General features: G+C 33.3%; 1 protein-coding gene across 1 annotated transcript in view; it reads right to left on the reverse strand.

Annotated features, from left to right (window-relative positions):
- Window positions 1–25690, reverse strand: part of LOC141394063 (uncharacterized) — a 917654-nt gene that overhangs the window by 239159 nt on the left and 652805 nt on the right. Inside the window, exon 11 of the mRNA XM_073967887.1 lies at window positions 73–178. Coding sequence (XP_073823988.1) covers window positions 73–178 — 106 coding nt within the window. The remainder of the gene's footprint in view (window positions 1–72; window positions 179–25690) is intronic.

A 25690-nucleotide genomic window follows, 5' to 3' on the forward strand; every position in this document is an offset into this window, starting at 1 on the left:
TAAAAACTGAACTCCCGATTCCTTATGCTTCCGATGCCATTTCTTCAATATCATATTACTCCCTTTACTTACCTTACAAGTATAAATGCCTTCATCTAAACGTGTTGCTTTCGAAATACCCAAAATGGCAGTGAAAATATCTTTAGATTCCGGTGGTAAGACAGTGGTCCAAATTTCTCTGCAAAATAGAAAAAAAAGAATAAATTTTTACAGCTTCATATATTTATAACATTTAATTTTAATATTAAATTTTGTCTACTTGATTTCCTTCATATTACTTTCCCACATAATAAACAACAATGTATTTTTTTATATAAAAAAAAAAAAAAAAAAAAAAACCACACACTATGTATGTATAACTTACTGTCTAGTAATTAGTAATATTAACAAGTTGATGCTAACACATCATTATCGTCCGAGCAACCAAGCAAATATATTGGCGTTAACCATCATCAACCATGTTTTACCCCACGCTCTCCCGCAACGTAATATATCAGGACAACCACTCGTTTAGCGGCGATAATGGACTCATGCACTTGAACTTTTCTGCAAGTGTTACAGTTTCATTTTCTATTTTGTTGGTTGGATGGTTGGCTGAAATTGTGTTTGTTGCTGTTAATGCAAAAAAAAAAAACGCAACAAAAAGCCACATTATTAAACATTTTTCACAAAGCATCATTAATTTTCACACGAGAATATAAATGAGAACATACACTTGGACACGTGTACGTGTGTGGGTGTGCGGTTCTTTGTTGAGAAGAGATTTGTGCTTGTGTTAACTTTTTAGCACAGAATAAACACGAAAACATTAACACTAAATGCATATGTACATATGTATGTGTGTATACTCGTATACAGTGGTTCAAATAAGATATTTAAATTGAATTTTTGAGAAAAGATATCAGTTTACAATGAGAATATTACTCACGTTGTGAACTATCTGTCAAAACGTCATATGTTCGAAAGCAAAGTTTTCGAGTAAGAGAGGCTCCTGGTTAACAAGAAATAATTAGTGTCTTGGTTGTGCTTCTATTCTTCTCCAATATCTGATAATTAACAAATTTTACCCGATAAATTTCTTTAGAAACACTGTATTCCAAATATCTATTAAGACCACTTTTCAATATTGTGTGAATGGAAAAAAGTTGATGGTAATGAATTAGAGCATAACAGCACTAATGTACTGCTGCTCTTTATCAATGTGCCCTCCCTCACCAATTGTTTTCCCAGTTGATAATCAATGGTTTTGTTGATGGTCCAGAGTATTGAGTTGTTTGGTAATACAAATGGAAATATGAGATAATTGTTGTTCTTTCAATATTGCATTCAAAACTAAAACAATGAACGAATAAAAAGAGAGTAAATGAATGGAAATTTGCGAAAAGCTTTGAGCTTAATGCGAAAATAATATGCATGTTAAAGATGTGGTGCAAAACATAGGAGGAAAAATTTTGTAATATTGGTTTTTAAGTATTGGAAAAATAAATTGGGTTGCCATAGAGAACAATAATCTGCGTAGATTTTTGTAAAAAATTTGTTCAAGAATATTTTTCAAGCGTGAATTTTTTCTTAAAATATGTTCAAGAGATTTTTTCAGCCGTGAATTTTTCTACAAATATTTTCAAGAATATTTTTCCTAGCGTGGATTTTTCTAAAAATATTTTCAAGAATAATTTTCGACATGGATTTTTTTAAAAATATAAAAAAATATTTTCAATATTTTTTTTGAAGCGTGGATTTTATTAATAGCATTTTCAAGCGTGGGTTTTATTAGAGCTATGCTCAAGAATATTCTTCAAGCCTGAATTTTTCTACAAATATTTTCAAGATTTTTTTTGAAGCGTGGATTTTATTAAAAATATTTTCAAGCATATTTTTCAAGCGTGGATTTTATTAAAAATATTTTCAAGCACATTTTTCAAGCGTGGATTTTATTAAAAATATTTTCAAGCATGGATTTTATTAAAAATATTTTCAAGCATATTTTTCAAGCTTGGATTTTATTAAAAATATTTTCAAGCATATTTTTCACGCGTGGATTTTATTAAAAATATTTTCAAGCATATTTTTCAAGCGTGGATTTTATTAAAAATATTTTCAAGAATATTTTTCAAGCGTGGATTTTATTAAAAATATTTTCAAGCATATTTTTCAAGCGTGGATTTTATTAAAAATATTTTCAAGCATATTTTTCAAGCCTGAATTTTTCTACAAATATTTTCAAGACTTTTTTGAAGCGTGAATTTTTTCAAGCATATTTTTTTTTAAGCGTGGATTTTATCAAACATATTTTCAAGCATATTTTTTAAGCGTGGATTTTATTAAAAATATTTTCAAGCATATTTTTCAAGCGTGGATTTTATTAAAAATATTTTCAAGCATATTTTTCAAGCGTGGATTTTATTGAAGATATTTTCAAGCATATTTTTCAAGCGTTGATTTTATTAAACATATTTTCAAACATATTTTTCAAGCGTGGATTTTATTAAACATATTTTCAAGCATATTTTTCAAGCGTAGATTTTATTAAAAATATTTTCAAGCATATTTTTCAAGCATGGATTTTATTAAAAATATTTTCAAGCAAATTTTTCAAGCGTAGATTTTATTAAAAATATTTTCAAGCATATTTTTCAAGCGTAGATTTTATTAAAAATATTTTCAAACATATTTTTCAAGCGTGGATTTTATTAAAAATATTTTCAAGCATATTTTTCAAGCGTGGATTTTATTAAAAATATTTTCAAGCATATTTTTCAAGCGTGGATTTTATTAAAAATATTTTCAAGCATATTTTTCAAGCGTGGATTTTATTAAAAATATTTTCAAGCATATTTTTCAAGCGTGGATTTTATTAAAAATATTTTCAAGCATATTTTTCAAGTGTGGATTTTATTAAAAATATTTTGAATCATATTTTTAACGCGTCGATTTTATTAAAAATATTTTCAAGCATGGATTTTATTACAAATATTATTAAAAATATTTTCAATTCTATTTTTAAGCGTGGATTTTATTAAAAATAGTTTCAATTATATTTTCAAGCCATTTTCTGAAAATATTTTTCAACCGACAACTAGAAGCTGCTAGATCAGAATTTCTATTATCCCAAGTAGCTAAGTTTTTTTGTTCTGCGATCCCCACCAGAACTTCCCGAGAATTCCCTACATGAACTTCTTGTGGTTGTTTTATCTCTTAAATAAATGTTTGCAACAGCTATTCATCCTTTTCCCTCCACACAGTGGTTTTAGTCTCTTATGAATATTGGCAATATATGTTCTGTTATGGCTTTCAATGCCACAGCTTGGTTAAAAAGTGAATGCAATAGCGCCAAAAGATAAAGAGAGCTGCTGTAAAAGTTTTGCATAGCAGATGAGTTTAGTCAATTAGCGGAATTTCTCTAATTTTTCCAGCAATATGTGTATGCCACAGTTTTGTTGTTCGTTTTTTTTCTTCTTCATCTTCTCCCATCCACAAGAAATATATAATAACTTGTAGTTGTTGTGGCTTATTTGTTTATGTGTTAAATAAAGGGGAGAAAGTCGTGGAGGCGATATGTGTATGTTTTCCCAAGATAATTAATATTTTTACTGTTGCTCAGCTGCTGGGTTTTTTCATCTTTTTTTTGGGTTTGCTACTGATGCTGTTTTTTATGACCATCTACGTTCTGATGATTAATATGTTGAGTTTTGTGGAAATAAATACTTTTTTCTTGGTATGGATTGGTGTGTGTGTATATTTGGCTATCTCAATTATGGTGCTTGAACACATAAATAATGTTCGAAAAAAAAATTATGAAAAAAATAAATAAATAAATAGCAGAATATGTTCTATGAAAATATTCTGGTGAAATATATTAAATTATTATGGGAATCTGGTTGAACACTCGAATCCTCTTTTAAACAATTCGATGAACACTAATATGACTATCGCTTAAAAGGTTTAAAATTTTACACTGATCAACGATATTTTCTTTTTTCCAAAGGAAATAGAAAAATTAATGCTTTATCATATTCGAACATTCTTTTCCTATAACGCATATAAAAACAAACAAAAGGCTACAATTTCAAATTCTCCTCCTCTGCATCAATAACTGACCACACTAAAACCCATACATATGTATGTAGATTATTCAAATACCAAGCCTTCGAAAATAAACACTTCAATAATAATATGCACACATGATTACGCTCTCATGGTATTACTTGCTGATGTTTGCCCATGGAATTGTGTGCGTGCGTGTGTTTGTAGGGGAAGTGTTTATGCTCCAAGGGCGAATTATTTATGAACGGTAATTATGTTAATAGAGAAATAAGAAGTGGAATATTTGTTACATACACACAAATAAGCTGAGAGATAGTGTGGGTAACAATCGGAGATCTGCATGAAGAGTTTACTTACATCTAATTGGATTTTTTTAAAAAAAATATTTAATGAATATTTTTCTCAAAGGTTGGGTAGTCATTATGTAACTCATTACAAAGTAATGTAATCAAAAATAACTGCTTATATTACTCCTTACTAAGTTATGAGTACGGTGGGACAGAGCGTGTGTGTCCGACTACAAATCAGAGGATTGTGTGTTCAACGCTCATCGCCGGCCGGTTACTTTTTGTTAGAAAACATAGAACATTTGGTGGTGCACACGTAAGCGCTTAAGCAACCCTTAATGTTCGTGTGCGTGGCCTAGTGTGTAGTGTGTTCGGCTACAAATCAGAAGTTTGCAAGATCAAATCCAGCAGGGTGCGAAATAAAAAAAATAAAATAAAAAAATATGAAGTGTGTTGAAATTGAAATCAAATTCCAGCTCAACTGTCTTAAAAATAGAAAATATTTTTTTAGCTTATAGCTTATTTTTCAACTTCCAGTATAACAAGAATAACAAGTTATTCTAGAATAACAAGTTATTCTAGTGGTCATAGAATAACTAGTAATTCAGTGCGACATGCCCTTGTTAAAACAATGGGTTAGTAGGGGATTTGTAAGTAGTCAGGCTGCCAAAAATCCCTTATAAAACCCATTATTTTGGGAGGAATAAATATTTTAGGAGGAATAAATATTTAAATATTTTCAAGATTATTTTACAAGCGTAGATTTTTAAAAAATGTTTTCTGAAGTATTTTTCAAATGTGGATTTTTTTTAATATTTTTCAAAAATATTTTTCAAGTGTGGATTTTTCTAAAAATATTTTCAAGAATATTTTTCAAGATTGGATTTTTATAAAAATATTTTTCTCAAGAGTGTAAAAATATTTTTTTCAAGGGTGGATTTCGCTTGAATTACCTTTTTCAATACAAACTCCATGACCTAAGGCTCTCGATTAATTAAATTTATTAAAAAAAATGTTCAAGAATATTTTGCATGAATATTTTCATATCTGCAAATTTGCAATAATGTTTGTATAAATAGAAGTAATCAAACGCAGGCTTTGCCCTCTACCCATTCACATCCGATATGTCTGATGAGCTGAAATAAGTCACCAGCGAAACGATTGTTGCATATGGGTTGAAAAATTGAAAAATTAATTCGCTAGAAATAATATTTTCAATACAAACTCCATGCCCTAAGGCTCTCGATTATTTCAATTGATTAAAAAAATGTTCAAAAATATTTTGCAAGCGTGGATTTTTTTAAAAATATCTCAAGAATATCTTTCAAGTGTGGATTTTTCTAAAAGTATTTTCAACAATATTTTTCAAGCGTGGATTTTTCTAAAAATATTTCAAGAATATTTTTCAGGTGTGGATTTTTCAAGAATATTTTCTAAAAATATTTCAGGAAATTTTTCACAAGCGTAGATTTTTCTAACAATATTTTCAAGAATATTTCCCAAGCGTGGATTTTTCTAAAAATATTTTAAAGATTATTTCTCAAGCGTTGATTTTTCTAAAATTTTTTAAAGATTATTTCTTAAGAGTGGATTTTTCTAAAAATATTTTAGAGATTATTTCTCAAGCGTGGATTTTTCTAAAACAATTTTTTTTTTTACATTTTTCTCAAGAGTGGATTTTTCTAAAACTATTTTTTTTTTAATTTTTCTCAAGAGTGGATTTTTCTAAAACTATTTTTTTTAATATTTTTCTAAAAATATTTCAAAAATATTTTTTTCAAGAGTGCATTTTTCTACAAATAATTTCAAGAAAAGCTTTCAAGCTTGGGGTTTTCTAAAAATATTTCAATAATATTTTTCTCAACCGTTGATTTTTCTAAAAATATTTCAGGAAATTTTTTACAAGCATTGATATTTTTACTTTTCTAAAAATATTTTCAAAACTATCTTTCAAGCATGGATTTTTCTAAAAATATTTCAAGAGTATTTTTCTCAAAAAATAATTTTTCTAAAAATATTTCAATAATATAATTCTCAAGCTTAGATTTTTCAAAAAATATTTCAAGAACATTTTTCTTAAAAGTAGATTTTTCTAAAAATATTTTAAAGAATATGTGTCAAGCCTGTATTTTTCTAAAAATAATTTCAAGAATATTTCTCAGGCGTGAATTTTTCTAAAACTTTTTTTAATAATATTTTTCTCAAGCGTGAATTTTTCTAAAACTTTTTTAAGAATATTTTTTAAGCATGGATTTTTCTTAAAATATTTTTAAGAATATTTTTCTAGCGTGGATTATTGTAAAAATATTTTTAAGAATATTTTTCTAGCGTGGATTATTCTAAAAATATTTTCAAGAATATGTTTCAAGCGTGGATTATTCTAACAATATTAGCAAATATTTTCTCAAACGTGAATTATTTTGCAAATATTTTTCTCAATCCTGAATTATTTTGCAAATATTTTACTCAAGCATGGATTATTCTGCAAATATTTTTGTCAAGCGTTGATTATTTTAACAATATTTTGTTAAACATGGTTGTTTTTTTAAATTATCACAATGTGACTATTGTGTCCTTTCATGCTGATCTCTGATACATATGTATCTCTCTACACAACACCTACTTCGCGTGTTAAGAAAACCTACATATACAGAGCAGAGGTTTTCACAACATATCTGCAATGAAATTTCATGTGAAATTTGCCAAACTGACTTTGTTTCATATCTATTACATATTTGTTCGCCCATTTTAGCCTGTCAATATATAAGAAAAATACATAAATAAACAATTAAGCTCACAACGGAGTAGTATGAGCTAAAATGAAGAGGAAATTAGTTGAATTTCAATTAACGGAAATTGTGGCCATTTTGCCGGATATAATTATAAAAACACAATTCCCCAAATGTTATCGAATCCTTAAGATATTCACAAGGAAATATGTATGTGCGTATACATAAATGTTTATAAGCTTGTTAAAGCTTTTTGATAACAAATAATAATGAATTAGAATGAAATGTAAACGTTTTATCATTTTACCGGGCCAGGAGTTTTAATACTATACAAATTTTTAATGGAGAAGTTTGTTGAGTTTTTATACCCTACACCACTATGTGGGGAGGGTATTATAAGTTGGTTTTGCCCAAAAAGTTTGTAACGCATCGAAATAATGGTCGTAGACCCATACTTATATATACCAAAATGAATGTCTCGACGAGCTGAGTCGATCTGGCTATGTGTGTCCGTCCGTCAGTCCGTCCGTCCGTCCGTCTGTCCGTCTGTCCATCTAAACCTTGTAATCACGCTACAGGTCGCAATTTTGATCGGATCGTCACGAAATTTTGGGTGTTGATGAGGGTCCCGGAGGGGAAGAAGCCTATTGATTTTGGTGATGGTCGGATAATATTCAGGGGTCGGAATGGGCAAAAAACTTATGTGGATAAAAAGACAACGTTTTTTTCCAAAGCGAATATCTCAGCTTCTATATGGGGTATAACAAAAGCAAGACCTGACAATGAAAGTAGAACATATCACCTTTCTAATGATGTAAAGTAAGTTCTCGTAGATGATCAAACAACGAAGATATTACAATAGCCGCAAATAAAACCCAAATTTTCATTCTTGCGATTTTAATTATAATGACGAATATCACAGCTTTGGATGGGGACTTTTCAAAAGCAAAGCCTGACTATGAAAGTAAAAAATCCCATCTTTACAGTGATGCAAACTAGGTCGGCGTAGGTGACCTACTAACTGAGATATCGCAATAGTCGGTAATACATCCCATTTTTCCAATTTTTTGGAAATCGCGCTACAGGTTGCAATTTTGATCGGATCGAAATTTCGAGGGTTAGTGGGGGTTTCACAGGAGAAGAAGCCTATTGATTTTGGTCATGGTCGGATAATATTTAGGGGTCGGAATGAGCAAAAAATTTATTTGGAGAAAAAGTCAACATTTTATTCCAAAGCAAATATCTCAGAGTCTATAAGGGGTATACAAAAAGCAAAACCTGGCGATGAAAGTAGAAAATATCACCTTTACATCGATGTAACGTAGGTTGTCGTAGGTGGTCAAACAACGAAGATATCGCATTAGTCGCTAATAGAATCCAATTTTGCGATATCACACCTTTAGTTGGGGACCTTCTAAAAGCAAAGCCTGACTAAGAAAGTAGAAAATCGCATATTTAAAATTATGCAAAGTAAGTTGGCGTAGGTGGTCAAATAATAGATATATCGCAATAGTCGGCAATGCATCCCTTTTTCCACTTTTTCTACAATCACACTACAGGTCAGGATTTTGATCGGATCATCACGAAATTTTTTCGCAGAGATAGAAGCCTGAGATTGATGTTGGTGATGCCGATAGTAGTCAAATATAAAATTCAATATTAAGTATTTTGGTTCAGTTCGCCTTAAGTCATTTGGTATAAAAGCCAGATAGGTGAAAACTTTCGTATCTCCCTAAAAGAACTGTTTTCGAGTGAAAAGATTATGCACAGAGGTAGTGGTGTAGGGTATCACATAGTCGGCCCCGTACCGACTATAACCTTTTCTCACTTGTTTTTTTAAATATTTTGAACCTTAAATGCAAATAATAGCTAATTCTGTGTGAAAATGTAGCTAAAAATGTCAAAATACCTAGATAGGGCGCTTATACCAAAACGTGGATCATCTTCGAACTTGACATACCTGCAAACGAAAGACGTATCTTTGCAAAATTTCAACGTCCAAATTCAATTTTTGTGGATGAATGCACTCCGATTAATATTAGTTCAATGATATGTAAAAATGAGACCATAATGTGGAGAAGTGTAGAAATACTGAGGAAATGTCGCCACAATTACACTGAGGGGTATTTTGCCACCGTTGAAAATATTGTGTTGCCTGGCCTGGAAATTGAATTCCGGCTTTCAGCGTGCAAGCCGGGTGTGCACACCATTGCACCACGGTGGCACCCAGCAAAATGTAGCTTAAATCCTCAAAATACCCAAAATCGGGAGGGAAACTTATATGGGGGCCATATCAAAAGGTAGACCTTTGTTCACAATGTTTGGTGGAGAAGATGTATGACCACCGATAACCTCCAATGTCAAAATGTGACGATATCAACTAATGATTAACTACTTATTTTATTGACTTTTAGTAGCCAAAAATAAAATAATGGTATAGTAAGGAGATGTGACACAAAAACTCTTGAATGTTTCAATCGAATTGGTCTAAACTTTGCACCTCGGAGTAGTTTGTCAAAATTTAGATAATGTTCGTCGACGTGTTATATCGGTCTACTCTTTAGGGTACCACCCCCATAAAAGTTACAAACTTTCTTCTAGACAGATCAGGTTTGAATATGTTTCTGTTTCACATATGGTTCATGTTAGAATATGCTTCAGGTTCAAAAAGAGTTTAGGTTCGATTATGGTACAGATTCGAATATGGTTTTTCTTCTAATATGAATATGATTCAGGTTTTTATATGATCAGGTTGAAATATGGTTAAGGCTCGACCATGGTACAAGTTCGAATATGATGGTACAGGTTTGAATATAATTCAGGATCAAATAGGGTTCAGCTTTTAATATGGTTCAGGTTTAAATAGGGTTCAACTTCTAATATATGGTTCAATTTCTAATTTAAATAGGATTCAGGTCAGAATGGTTCGAATAGGGTTCAGGTTCGAATATGGTTCAGGTTGAAATAGGGTTCAGGTTAAAATATGGTATAGTTTCGCATATGGTATCCCTTCGAATACGGTATAGGTTGGAAAATGGTACATGTTAGAATATAATACAGGTATGACTATGGCGCAGTTTCGAATGTGATACAGGTATGAATATGGCTTAGGTTATAGACAAAACAAACTTTAGACGAAGGATTACTCAATTTTGCGCTTTTAAATCACTCAAACCTGAAAACGCAAAATATTTCAAAGAAGATTTTTTGGCCGAACTTGTTACACCCTCCACCAAGAGCTGCATTGAAGTAAAATGGAACAAAATGCCGAAATTCGGTAGGTACCGTTCTTTTTGGGCTATATGAAGGCGTGGACCTATACCAACAAATTTCAGGTGGAATTATTTTTTATAACCTCAACGAAGACGAATTACCAAATTTCAACCAATTTGGTGGGATACAGAAGCTAAAACCTTCAAAATACCGAATATCGGGAGGTACCGTTCTATGGGGGCTATATGAAGGCGTGAACCTATACCAACAAATTTTAGGTGGAAAGTTCTATACACCCAACGATAACTAAATACCAAAATTTCAGCCATTTTGGTGGGATAATGAAACTAAAACCTTCAAAATACCGAATATCGGGAGGTACCGTTCTATGGAGACTATATTAAGGCGTGGACCTATACCAACAAATTTTAGGTGGAACGTTCTATACACCCAACGATAACTAAATACCAAATTTCAGTCATTTTGGTGGGAGGTACCGTTCTATGGGGGCTATATCAAAACGTGGACCGATATATCCCATTTTCAATACCAACCATCCTGCAAGTAATAAAAAATATTGACTCTCTATCTTTAAAATTGCGAGCTGTATCTTGATTTCAGACAGACGGACAGGCGGACATGGTTAAATCGACATAGAATTTTATGCTGATCAATCCAATTCTAGAACAGGTTCGAATATTTTACAGATTAGAATAATCAGGTTGGAATTTTAATTAGCTTCGAATATAGTTGATTTTTTTTCAATTTTTTTTCCAAAACCAACTTAAATGACTGCATTTGGCGAATCTTTTCACACAGTAAAACTTCTTCAAGTTCCATGAAGTTCTATTTTGGACAACATCTTCGGATACCTCCCTCACGAAAGTTCATAATGTTCGCTTAAGGCCTATTCGAGAGCATTTTAATAGCCTCAGCATTTATGCTAACGAGGGTATAAACACTTTCATAAGGACAAAATGTGCCTCATCGAAACAATGGTTTTAGACTCCAAGTATGTTTGGACGAGATGTATTTTAAACAGTTTGGAGTCGATTTAGCCATGGCCGTTTGTCTTGCTGGTGCGCACGATAACTCTCGAACGAAACAACCGATCGGGTCCATAATGTGGTATTCGTAATATTTTGTCCATATCGGTCCACTCCTTTGGGTACCTCCCCCACAAAATTTCAACATTTTCGCTAAAATTGTGTACACGATAACTCTCGAAGGGAGTAATCGAATTGGTCATAACGTGTGTTCTGGATGGAGCGCGCGTAACTCTCGAACGGATAAACCGATTCGATCGTTATATTTTTCCCAAAGTTAAATCAAGTTCTATGATGGGCCTTATCGGTCCAATCTTTTGGGAAACTACGACACAATAGTTCAAAACTTCGCTAAAATGGTGCGCACGATAACTCTCGAAGGCAATTACCGATTTGGTTCATAATTTGCACATCGTTATATTTCTACGAGACATATACAGGTTATAGTATAGACTATATGCGGCAACTCCATCGGGTACCTCCCACACAAAATTTGGGAAAAGTGCAGTTTAGGACCTTGTCTCGAATCATTTTGATTTTTCTTGATACAGGTTATACTCAAGGCCCCTATTACTATAGCACAAGTTTTTTCAGTGGTAAGCCCAACTTTTGACCGGAAAACCGTAAAAGAACTCCTACGGCCAGCATGTGTAGCAGCGAACAATGGTTCAGAAATCGATTTTCCTGGCCAAAAATCAAAATTTTATTTTGTCAAAGATATTTAATTTCTATATGGGATTGGATAGTAAACATATTGAAACTAAGGAAACAAAAAATTAGGTGAAAATATTGGAAGGTGTGGGCGTGGTGTGCCCCTAAAGACGAACATTTTCCCCATTTTTGGGAAATACGTAATTTTTGCAAATTTCTAGAGAAAGACGTAGCTATTTCTCGGAAACTATAACAGATATTTTGTTCATAGTTTTTTATAAATCGTTTTAGTAAATTACCGTAGCGTTTACACAACATAAACTATTTTATTTTTCCTTAGGTACTAAATTTTATGAAATTCCAAATTTAGTGGACTTGAACTTTTGTGGAACAACATGGAACAAAGCTCTGTTTTCACAGAAAGATGCCCGAGGGTCTCCTTTTTCAGCCCATATGTACTTTTGTACTCGCACGGTTCCGTCCGTTTAACACTTTTTTCAATTTATTGAGATTACATGGGTAAAAATGTGTGTTATGAGTTTTTATACGAGTTATATAAGTTTTATGAAAACCCAAAGAGTACTTTTTTAATTTTTGAAAAAAATTAAAATTTTTTTTGTAAATTTTTTTTACATATTTTTGAAAAAAAAAATTCGAAATTTTTTTGCGATTTTTTTTTAGTTTTTTGGTAATTTTATGGTTTATTTGTTGGTGTTGGACCATCTTTAATACATAGGAAGATATAAAAACCACAAAAACACTCATATTTTGATAAAAAATGGTTAAAAAACTCAAAAGTTTAATTTTGACCACGAATTTCTCTGCAACTACCGGACCAAGTTGGACCGCTTATAATTCGTCTGAAAGCTGATTGTGTTATCTGTCTAACAAAAAAGAATTATGAAAATGTCTTCATCCGTTCAATAGTTACAGAATTTTGACCAGGAAAAAACGATTCTGAACCACTGTGCGTCGGTCCAAACTTTGTATATCGTAATATTTCTTAGAATATTATATGGAATTCTAAGATGGTGCTTATAGGTCCACCTCTGCCGGTACTTCCCACACAAAAGTTCGAAAATATTCGCTAAAATGGTAAGCGCAATGTGTCACAAACGGAACAACCGATTTGGTCCAAGCTTTGCATCTCGAAATATTTGGTCCAAACTTAGTTTATGTTTAAAAGTGGGCCCTATCGGTCCATTCCTACACAAATGATTAAAATGTTTGTTTAATGTCCGTAATTTCTAGCCCTAGGTAACCGGGTAGGTAGCTACCTATTAGTTATCTTTACCTACTCGTTTGGTAATTTCTACGTGCCATTTACCGGGGCGTTTAAATTTCGAAAACATGTGGTAACATTGGTGATTTTCATTCATGATTTTCTAAAAACATTGCCACATATAAGTGTTTTACAATTTTTAACACATTGGCCTCCCACACAAAATTTGGGAAAAGTGCAGTTTAGGACCTTGTCTCGAATCATTTTGATTTTTCTTGATACAGGTTATACTCAAGGCCCCTATTACTATAGCACAAGTTTTTTCAGTGGTAAGCCCAACTTTTGACCGGAAAACCGTAAAAGAACTCCTACGGCCAGCATGTGTAGCAGCGAACAATGGTTCAGAAATCGATTTTCCTGGCCAAAAATCAAAATTTTATTTTGTCAAAGATATTTAATTTCTATATGGGATTGGATAGTAAACATATTGAAACTATCGGTCCATTCCTACACAAATGATTAAAATGTTTGTTTAATGTCCGTAATTTCTAGCCCTAGGTAACCGGGTAGGTAGCTACCTATTAGTTATCTTTACCTACTCGTTTGGTAATTTCTACGTGCCATTTACCGGGGCGTTTAAATTTCGAAAACATGTGGTAACATTGGTGATTTTCATTCATGATTTTCTAAAAACATTGCCACATATAAGTGTTTTACAATTTTTAACACATTGGCAACGATAAACCAGGCAAAATCCTTGGTGTAAGTAACACGGCCGTTTTCGACCCGGTAACGTTATCTATGGACAGAAATTATGAAATTTTGCTTACACGGGGGATATCTATGAACTCATAGATAACTATGCGTAGAAATTACGGGCATAAGTGTGTTTAAGAGTCAGTGCGGGAATCCTATGGACATTTCTACCGAAAGTTATCCTAATATAATGGTCCTATCGAGAGGAATGACTCCCAAAATAAGACACACTTCCAAAGTGGACTATGTCGGTCTATTCCTTTAGGAACCTCTCCCAAAAACGTTTTATCCTAATCCATAGCTTTGTCGCCAAGTTCATACGGCCAATCTGAAGACCACCTAAATACATAAGTTTCACACAGGCTGGGGTATACCTCTGTCGGCAAAGCCGACTGATACTCTTTTACTTGTTTTGTTGAAATTTTTATCAAACTCTTTGTTGACCTTATATAATAATAATAATTGTTCCAAAAACATCCCAAATGGGACAAGGGAGACTTCTCTCATATCAATGAGTGCACCCCGATTCATATTAGCTCAATGATATGGGATCTATTGTTTATTGCCGAGTCCTATGACACCACTTGAAGAGAAGTTCTACAAGGCTGAAATACTCAGGAAATGTCGCCAACATCACTGAGGGGTATTTTGCGAACCCACGACCTTTAGCGTGCAAGGCGGCTGTGCATACCATTGCATCACAGTGGTACCCCTTTGTTGACCTTTGTTCAACTAAATCAAGTTCTAGGATGGACTAGATCTGACAACTTCTTTCTGTACCTTCTTCACAAAAGTTCAAAAATTTCACTTAAATTCAAATTTTCATTGATTAAAATTTTCACTGAAGGCATGCCTTGTGATTCCGATTACAATGCACTATAGGTAATTTGCCCTGTTTTTGAGACAAAAATGAATAACAGCGGAATTAAAGGATTTTTTAACCTTTTCAATTATTTATGTGTAAAAGTGAGATAAAGCAAAGATTTTTACAGATAAATTCGGATATAACGAACAACGGTTATAAGCAACTACGTATATAACGAACAAAGTTATTTTTTCCAATGCAATTTTCATTAGTTTTCTTATACACAAGAAACTGTTGAAAACGAACACGGTAGTAAGTAACAAAAATTTTGTCCCCGCGGGTAGATTTTCCAATAAATTGTTACTACAGTTTTGTATATTTTTGAATATACGTTAACAAAGACGAGTTTAGTACTCCCTTAAAGCGTATCAATGATTAATATGTAATAGAGAGATAAAATAAAGCTTACTACTGCCGCACCGTTTATAGAAAACCACGGATATACCGAACAATTTGTCGCCATTACTTATTTTACTTGCAATGAAATTGTAAACAACAATATTTTTTACATTTATTGTTTATTTCCTCAAACCAAACATCCACAATTTTAGGACTTTTTATAGAGAAGTAACCTAATAAAATCTCATAAATATCAGAAAACGGGCAAAATCGGGTTTTGAAACCTAGTAAGACCAATGCAGAAGACTTTCAGTAATGTGTTCTAGATGGCAAAATCACGGCCAAACACGGCCAATTTAGTATAAGTCTATATGAAGTAAGTTTAAGAAAAATAAAATATTTATTTCTAACTTTTTGTGTTTTTGGTCGCTACCCAAAATGTTTAAGCTATATTATATATTAAATAAATTCTTCTCGCAATTGCCAATCTATTCCATTTTACATATATTTATATTTGGTTTATTTTTCCGCGGTTTTAAATACATTGAAATATGCCTTACAATATATATTTTTTTAGTTCTTCTTCGAAATTCTCACTTTGACTGCAATTTAAACCGCGATAATGTCGCTATTTTGAAAAATATCATTCATATTAATAAATTTTGACATGTTCTTTTTTCAATGCCAACTAAAAAATTATTATTATTAAAAGTTGCAAAATCGACTTTTTGCCTCAAACACTGGGCAAATTACCTATAGTGCAATGGTATGATATTTTTTCATGCGTAACCCCCCGTTGGTCGATAACATTTTATGTCAGTAATCAATGTAAGTGCTTTGAAAGTAACTTCAATTTTTTCCGAACGTTTACACATTCAAGTGTCAGTTCGAAAAAATTGAAGTTTCGACTATAATATAATAATGCATGTGTAATAATTAGGTAAGTCAATGCTTCCTGTTTCACTACGACGATTCGAATACAAATTCGTTCGAACTACTACCTACCGAACTACTTCTGTAGGCCTATTCTGTAACTTTTATCGATTGAAAAAATCCTGCAACAACAGGAGTTTGGTAGTAATACGAATGAATTTGAACTCGAATCGTCTTACAGAAAAAGGTCAATAATGTCCCGAAGCCCCTTAAAAATCCTATGTTGATCAACTAAAATGGCTGGTTTTTACGATGTCTATCGAAAGAAATTGCTCGCAAAAGTAGATATAGTTCCAATCCTCGAAGAGCATCCTTTGCCCTTTAATCTAGTTTAAAGCCACTTCTCGGATCGTATTGAAACTTTAATAGCGGGTAGTCGTTGTATATATCTCATTGCTAGTGTAAGCCAATACTGCTTAATATATTGGCCCCTAAATAAACCAATATTTAGGATCATTCGAAAATAACCTCTCAGTAGTCTTTAAGGTCCTTGTAACAACGCTATATCGTTATTTCGTTAGAAATCCTCATCAAAATCCATTCTTTCCCAATTTTGTAAAATTGTAACCGACGGATCGGAAAGTTAAAGTATGTATATTTAGGTGTAAATGTAGGTGACGCTTCCAACTTTGCCCAGTAAAATCGAATTCTGAAATATTCTGCGCTCATTTGAAAAATATTCGTAATATTTTTAAAGTTTATTAATTTAAGGTATACATATATGACAGCAAATTCAATTTAATTTATGGCCTGTTTTTGTAAATACTCTCCATATTCCTCCCACCCTCGACTGTTTTGTTTAAGTATTTTTCGTAAAATCAACATCAATCACTTTGTGTAAATCCTATTAGCCCAGTGCCTCACATGAAACGTTATTACTTTTGAAGGTTAATAAACAAGAAAGAAAAGCAACAATTGCACTTGAAATAAACATTTACAACAATAATAACAACAACTAACCCAAAAATTCAATTACCAACATTAACGTTTCATTGCATGGCTAGCAATTTGAGTCTCCACCCCTCACTCAAGAAAAACACACTAACATCATCATCATTGACATAAACATTAACATCTACACAATTCACTAACACATTAAATCACAAAAAGAACCCACCAATACACACACACAAACATAAACAAACAAACCAAGCTCAACAAACAAATAGTTCAGTTGCGATATGTTTCTGTAGCACAAAACCTCACACAAGAATGACATTAAACAATCACACTCATGGACACATGTTTCGCATGATTGCTTCTGCGAATTGCCACTAACGCGAAGCTGATCTCCACTGCTTCCATTCCCTCGATAGAAGGCGAAATACAACATTAAAAACAATGAGCTGTGCTTGGAATTACATGAATGGCAACCGCTAATGGACTTTTGCCACATCCATGTGCAGCAGCAGCAGCAAAACAGCCATCCATCCATTTCACATTTGTTGTTCTGTTTTTTGGGGTTGCGCGCAAGCAAGGTTATTTGGTCACTACCATAGAGACTAACTGACCACATCAACTTTCACTATTTCATTGCTCTGAATTTGAAAATCAACCTAAAACTCAAACACATGCACCCACATCCCCAAATATACTCCGATGCAATTTAACATTGTTTGATGACTTCCCGAACAAAAAAACTAAGATATCATTGGCAATGGTCGCCGTTAAATATTGTTCATTTCATTCAGGTGATCATTCAATGTCGAATTTTGGGGCGTGAGGGAGAGATGCGAATTGGTCGAATGTTGATACAGAATTTGTTAATGCTAAAGCAATAACATGAACGTAGAACTTTAGGAAGATGTTAAACTTTGAATCGTTTGGCAGTAGAAAAGCTTATGATGGCTGCGATGAAACCTGACTGAAAAGTATTCATTGCACAGTGATTCAGAACCGATTTTTCCTGGGTATTTTGAACGCGAGGAAATATTTAAATCATGATACCCTCAAAGTTTAGACTATCTATGGTATATAGTTGGGTTTTATACCTTCATATTGTGGGACGAAATCCGGTTCAGACAAATTGGACTCGACTTAGCTCAGTCGGTCCGTACGCCTGTCTGGCTATCTGGAGCGCACGATAAATCTCAAACGGATCAACCAATTCGGTCCAAACTTTGGTCCTCGGCTTACTCCTTCCTTCACACCTCCCCACAATAGTGCAACATTTTTTCACTAAAATGGGGCCGATTTGGTTCAAAATTGGTTCCTCATGTTTTGAGAACATTTTTCTTAGGCTTAGATTTTTCTAAAAAATATTTCAGGAATAACTTTCACAAGCGTGTGGTTCTTTTAAAAATGTATTCAAGAATATTTTCCAAGTATGGATTTTCCTAAAAAATATTTTTAAGACTATTTTTCAAGCGTATACTGTTTTTACCCTCAGCATTTATGCTAACGAGGGTATACACACTTTCATACGGGCAAAATGTGCCTCATCGAAATTATGGTTTTAGACCCCAAGTATATTTAGACGAAATCCGTTTCAGACAATTTTGAGTAGATTTAGCCATGCCCATCCATCTGTCTGTCTGGCTAAAGCGCACGATAACTCACGAACGGATCAACCGATTCGGTCCAAAATTTGGTTTTCGCAATATTTTGTTCAAACTTAGTTTAAGTTCGAAGATGGGTTAAATCGGTCCACTTCTTCCGGTACTTCCCCCACAAAAGTTCGAAAATGTTCGGAAAATTTGTGCTCACTTCCAATATGGGCCCAATCGGCCCATTCCTTCGGGTACCTCCCAAACAAAATTTCGAAAAAGTCCAGTTTAGGAGCTGCTCTCGAATCGCTTTGATTTTTGTTGTAGCAACTTGTAATCACTGTCCTCCATACGACGGTACAAATTCCATCGGGGGCAAATCCATACTTCCTGAGAAAAAAACGTGAAAGGAGCAAACAAATTCTATAACACCGTGTGTAGTGATAAGTTCAATTTAAGACCTGCTTTCGAATCACTTCGATTTTTTTATGCAACTTGCATTCTCTGCCTCCATTACGACGGTAAAGGTTTTTCAGGGGCACATCCATACTTCTTGAGAAAACAGCCCAAAAGGTTTATTAAAAAAACCCCTATGGCACCATATGTAGTGGCTGGAGACCACGAACTGATCAGACTGGAGACCACGAACTGGTGCAAATTTTGGCCTTTTTAATATTTTGTCCAAACTTACTCAACATCCGACACTTTCACCCAATATTTAAAAAAATTTCACTAAAATGCTATGCACGATATCTTTTGAACGGACGGAGGGTATAAATCTGTCGGCAAAGTCGATTGATAATAATATTTTTTTCAAAAGTGGACGTTACTAAAAATATTTTCAAGGATATTTTTTTTCAAGAGTGGATTTTTCTTAATATTATTCTAGGAATATATTTTCAAGTGTGGATTTTTCTAAAAAAATTTTCAGGATATTTTTTTTAGCATCGATTTTTCTGAAACCCTTTTAATAAGATTTTCTCGAGCGTGGATTTTTTTTAAATATTTTCAAAAATATTTTTCAAGTGAGGATTTTTCTAAAAATATTTTTACCAAGCGACGATTTTCATAGGAATATTTCAGGAATATTTTTCTCACGCGTGGATTTTTAGTATTAGTATTAGTATTAGTATTAGTATTAGTATTAGTATTAGTATTAGTATTAGTATTAGTATTAGTATTAGTATTAGTATTAGTATTAGTATTAGTATTAGTATTAGTATTAGTATTAGTATTAGTATTAGTATTAGTATTAGTATTAGTATTAGTATTAGTATTAGTATTAGTATTAGTATTAGTATTAGTATTAGTATTAGTATTAGTATTAGTATTAGTATTAGTATTAGTATTAGTATTAGTATTAGTATTAGTATTAGTATTAGTATTAGTATTAGTATTAGTATTAGTATTAGTATTAGTATTAGTATTAGTATTAGTATTAGTATTAGTATTAGTATTAGTATTAGTATTAGTATTAGTATTAGTATTAGTATTAGTATTAGTATTAGTATTAGTATTAGTATTAGTATTAGTATTAGTATTAGTATTAGTATTAGTATTAGTATTAGTATTAGTATTAGTATTAGTATTAGTATTAGTATTAGTATTAGTATTAGTATTAGTATTAGTATTAGTATTAGTATTAGTATTAGTATTAGTATTAGTATTAGTATTAGTATTAGTATTAGTATTAGTATTAGTATTAGTATTAGTATTAGTATTAGTATTAGTATTAGTATTAGTATTAGTATTAGTATTAGTATTAGTATTAGTATTAGTATTAGTATTAGTATTAGTATTAGTATTAGTATTAGTATTAGTATTAGTATTAGTATTAGTATTAGTATTAGTATTAGTATTAGTATTAGTATTAGTATTAGTATTAGTATTAGTATTAGTATTAGTATTAGTATTAGTATTAGTATTAGTATTAGTATTAGTATTAGTATTAGTATTAGTATTAGTATTAGTATTAGTATTAGTATTAGTATTAGTATTAGTATTAGTATTAGTATTAGTATTAGTATTAGTATTAGTATTAGTATTAGTATTAGTATTAGTATTAGTATTAGTATTAGTATTAGTATTAGTATTAGTATTAGTATTAGTATTAGTATTAGTATTAGTATTAGTATTAGTATTAGTATTAGTATTAGTATTAGTATTAGTATTAGTATTAGTATTAGTATTAGTATTAGTATTAGTATTAGTATTAGTATTAGTATTAGTATTAGTATTAGTATTAGTATTAGTATTAGTATTAGTATTAGTATTAGTATTAGTATTAGTATTAGTATTAGTATTAGTATTAGTATTAGTATTAGTATTAGTATTAGTATTAGTATTAGTATTAGTATTAGTATTAGTATTAGTATTAGTATTAGTATTAGTCAGCTCAACAATTGTATGTTTGTGTTTCTGTATTTTTTCACCATAGACGTAGCAATTGAGCCCGAAATGACTGCTCCAAGCAATTTTAGTTTCTGCCGGGATAGGGAAGACTTCTAGGCAATGGATCTTTTCCTTTTTCCTTGGATATTTTTCGCATATATCACATGTCAAAATGGGTGAGATTTAGTGCATGTAGGGGATGAGTTTATATCCGAGGCTGCTCTCCAGGACTAATGCGATGAGGATTATGTTGCTGCTTGCTGCGCCAGAATATCTCCCAGTATATATCTTACGTCTTCGTCAGATTTATGATAATAGTCAACAAGTAAGAAAAGCGTTAAGTTCGGTCGGGCCGAACTTTTTATACCCTCCACCACAAATTTCAGCCATTTCGGTGGATTAATGTGGCCACAACCTCAAAATACCGAAATTTGGAAGGTACCGTTCTATGGGGGCTATATGATGGCGTGGAGCTATACCTAAAAATTTCTGGGGGAAAGTTTTATACGCCTAAAGAAGACTAAATACCAAATTTCAGCCATCTCGGTGTGATAATGAGGCCAAAACGTTCAAAATATCGAAAATTGGGAGATATTGTATTATGGGGGCTATATCAACACGTGGACCTATATAAACATTTTATGGTAGAAATGTTTCTTAGCCTCTAGAAACACAAAATACAAAGTTACAACCGATTCTTTGGTTAAGTGGGTCTAATACATTCAAAATTTATTAAAATGACGCGTACTTTATAAGGGGCCTTATGTGGGGGCTATACCAAAACGTGTACCTATATAACCCAACTTTGGTAGGAATGTTTTCTGGCCTCTGAAGACACAAAATACCAAATTACAACCAATTCTGTGGTCAAATGGGTCTAATTCATTCAAAATATATTAAAATGGAGCGTACTTTATATGGGGCCTCATATGGGGGCTATACCCATCTTTGGTACGAATATTTTTTGGCCTCTGGAGACACAAAGTACCAAATTACAACCAATTCGGTGGTAAAATGGGCCAAATATCTTAACAATTCCTTAAAACGACGACGCGTCACGCGTCATTTTGTATGGGGGCTATACGAAAGCGTGGACCTACATAGCCCACTTTCAATACCAAAAGTCCTACGTAAATATAACATATTTTCCCAAAATTTCATCAACCTACGTCAATCCGTTCGGACGCTAGAGTGATTTCCACAGACGGACAGACGGACGGACATGGCTATATCGATGTAGAATTCCACGCTGATCAAGAATATATATACTTTGTGGGGTCTACAATGATTATTTCGAGTAGTTACAAACGTAGTGACAAACTTAATATACCCCCATCCTATGGTGGAGGGTATAAAAAACGAGCAACTGCCGTTGTTGAGGAGACAACAGCAACAAGCGCAACATCCCACTCACGTATTGTTGTTTAGCACCCTGGAAATTCATAATTTCTGCAATTCAGTTGCAAGGTTCTACGCTACAAAGTCATTAAGATTGTAGACTTGATAAGTCGGAAAAACGTTATGGTCGCCGCGACCGAGGAAACAAAGCTCACTTCACTTGCAGCTTGCAACGTTGCTATGGTTCAACGTTTGAGGAAGGATGGAGCAAGAAGCGGAGCGCTCAGTGTAGACCTACCCCGCTTGAGCATAGTGGAATGTATTTAGGATAGTGGTAAAGTGTGGACTGCCGAGGTAGATCTGCATAATCTGTATGCACATCCCGTCGACGAGTAGCTGTGCCTTGCGTTATACGGCTAATATTAGTTCCTTTTTACAGGGCAGTTACCGCCTGGTGCTAAGAGACTTCAACACTCAGTTTCGAAATTCCATTCTAGGCAATGACCCGAGGAATACAGCGCTGGTTAAGTAAATTGATAGCTTCATAATTTGCACGGTGAACGAAGAAGTTCTTATGAGTTTAAGAGGATGATTAGCTGATGATACAGCTTGCCAAACATCGCATCGCCCTAATAAATGACGTGCAATTTCAATCGTCATTCTACTTGGCTTTTACCACCTTACTAGCATTGTCTCCGTTAACAGACCACCCAACTTCATAAACTCTGACCACCACACTTTTCTGAACTATAGAAAAGCTAATTGGCAAAGGTTAAAACAATTTTCTAAAGACCGCTAAAGGCTTTTAGATCCTCGGGCAGTTGAGAAAACTTGAAAATCATCATAGCTGGAACCATTTGCTACATACCTACTGGTCGGATATCCGAAATTAAAGCAAATTTCGCGGCAGTGGTGTCCGGACTAACGAATGATCGTGATGAGCTTCGTACGAACCCAAGGGTTGGGGAAACTACTCTTGACGTCAACAGGCCAGTATACGGAAAGGTGCCTAGACCACCTGAAACAATGCAATATTGATACGGGATTGAGTTAATTGTGGGCAATGGTTAAATCAATTTCAAGTCCGGAAAGGAGGACGGCAAAGCAGATGTTACTTTAAACGGCGTGATTGATATTGGCAGATCGGCAGAAGTGCACATGTTTTTTTTACCTGGCAGAGAGGAGTGTTATCTCGTATAATAGCCATCTCAACCGAGGATATTAATTTACTATGAGCGATGTTGCAAATGTCATCCGAAAAGCGAAATCATCTCACATGGAATCTCAATTGTTAATGCTTAATGCAATTGGTTGCACCCGGAGTTAGTATTTAGCAATTGCTTTCAATCTACCGTTAGCCACTTACATTGTACCAAAGCCTGAAAAATTGGCAGGTTTGCCACGTTACTGAAGCCAGGCAAGGAGGACAACAAAGGGGTATTGCACATTCCAATTGTTATCTTGTCACCAGTAGAAACGATTTTTTAGGCTCTACTCCTCGTGGGGTTCTTCACAAATCGAAAGTCTTCGATACCGTCAATCATGCCTAGAAGTTATTGAAAAGATATGGCTCTCCAGCATGTTTGTGCGGTCTGATTCCGATTACCCAAAAATTATTGGGTGTAATGTTTGATATCTGTTTAAGTCATCCACGCTATGATGTTTGTGATACGATTCGAAGTAGGTTGAGGTCCTACCGGCCAGCGACTCTGGCTGCGAAAAATAAATCTTGCCCTTCCTATAAAGCAATACCTCGGATTTCAGTAAGCTATAGAGGTCATTATGATATGCAAAATTGGAAAAATATTAAAACTAGCCTGAACGTCGCTCTTTAGCCTCTTTATGCCATCTGGGAACCACTATTGCATAAGTCACCGTGCTGCTGTTGAGGCAGTTTCTGCATAGGCCCTATTTCTACGAGCATCTCTTTCACAAACATGTGGAAATGGCGCTTCAGGATTCATCTTCATTATCTAGAAATTCAGTTCCAAAGGTAAAAACGTAAATCTGTGCATGAACGGGTCCGCCTGACAGCCTTTTGAAGTCTTATTAGTCTGAATGGTTTCCTTATATCAAGGAAATGTTTAACCTCCTCACACAATTTGAGCCACTGTACATTCTCAGCTATACAAAAGCCGCAAGCTTGAATGCGTGAGTGGATTTTAAGCGAACCACGTAATACACGTGTACATTACACAACATCAGTCATGTGTGAAGTTGTTGTTTTTTTTTAAGTCCCACATACATACACATTCAGATCACATGAAACCATAATTACACAGAACATCAACAGCAATGGCAGCAACATTAAGTGAATTTTCTCGGAGAAACAGAATCCAACGATGACGTCGACAACAAAACAAGAACAACAGCAACAGCTATAACACATTAACATACAATGACAAAGGTCAGCTGCCGGAGAATAATGCAATTAGGATGCAAGTATAAGTGCAGCATTGAAAGACACAAGCTCAGAGTGTATTTGTGTGTGAGAGAGATGGGGGGAGAGAGTTAAAAGTGAATGTATGCTTGTGCGGTTTGTGTATATAACTGCAACACTGTCAGCGACTAATGGCTGTCTTTTGAGGTTAAAATACACTTACACACACATAAACATACGTTACATTTCAATAGAAAAACAATAATCAAGTATTACCAGCATTTGCATACACATTAACGATGAATGTGCAACGCTAAAGATTATGCCAATGAAGCTAGCTGGTTGCCCAACTGCATGCAAGGACAAAAGTTTCTGTCTCTCTCCGGAAATAAGGAAGCAAATACTATCAACGATGGATATTAGTAGTAGGGCAACCACAACTGTTTCTTGCCTTAAATGCCAGTGAATGCGTAGAGTGGTGCATCATTATTGATTCCAAGGACTGAAAACAACGACATAAGAAAACCGCCTTTTAACTTAAGAGTAGCAAAACACTAACAGGTTCGAAAAGTGCAAAAAATAGGATGCTTTCAACACTATTAAAGGTTCTACTATTGACCACGCAACTAGTTGTGAAATTGACATGTCCATTAAGGGAAATGTTTGCGGGGGTATGGAAATTTGTTTTACAAAATGCAATTCAAAATGATACAAAATAAAATTTTTAAATTTTATTACTTTTTGTCTGAATTTTGGGGTTATCGCAGTAATAAACCAAGTCTTCATTTTCGTGCAATAAAATCAAAGTTATTTTCAAGTCGTAAACTAGACAACAACTGATAACAAAATAATAATTAGATGTGTGAATTATGGTAATGTTCGAAGTTTTTATATGTAATAAAAAGGGATTTGTAAAGAATTAGCAGAGACGTTTTATTGTTTCCAGAACAATGCACCGCCGGTCATAATAATGAAATTACACATTTTTAGTACTTTAGAAAATAAATGTG

The sequence above is a fragment of the Musca autumnalis genome, unplaced genomic scaffold (assembly GCF_047663935.1).
Source record: "Musca autumnalis isolate F117 unplaced genomic scaffold, ASM4766393v1 scaffold_2, whole genome shotgun sequence".
NCBI classification, from domain to species: domain Eukaryota; kingdom Metazoa; phylum Arthropoda; class Insecta; order Diptera; family Muscidae; genus Musca; species Musca autumnalis.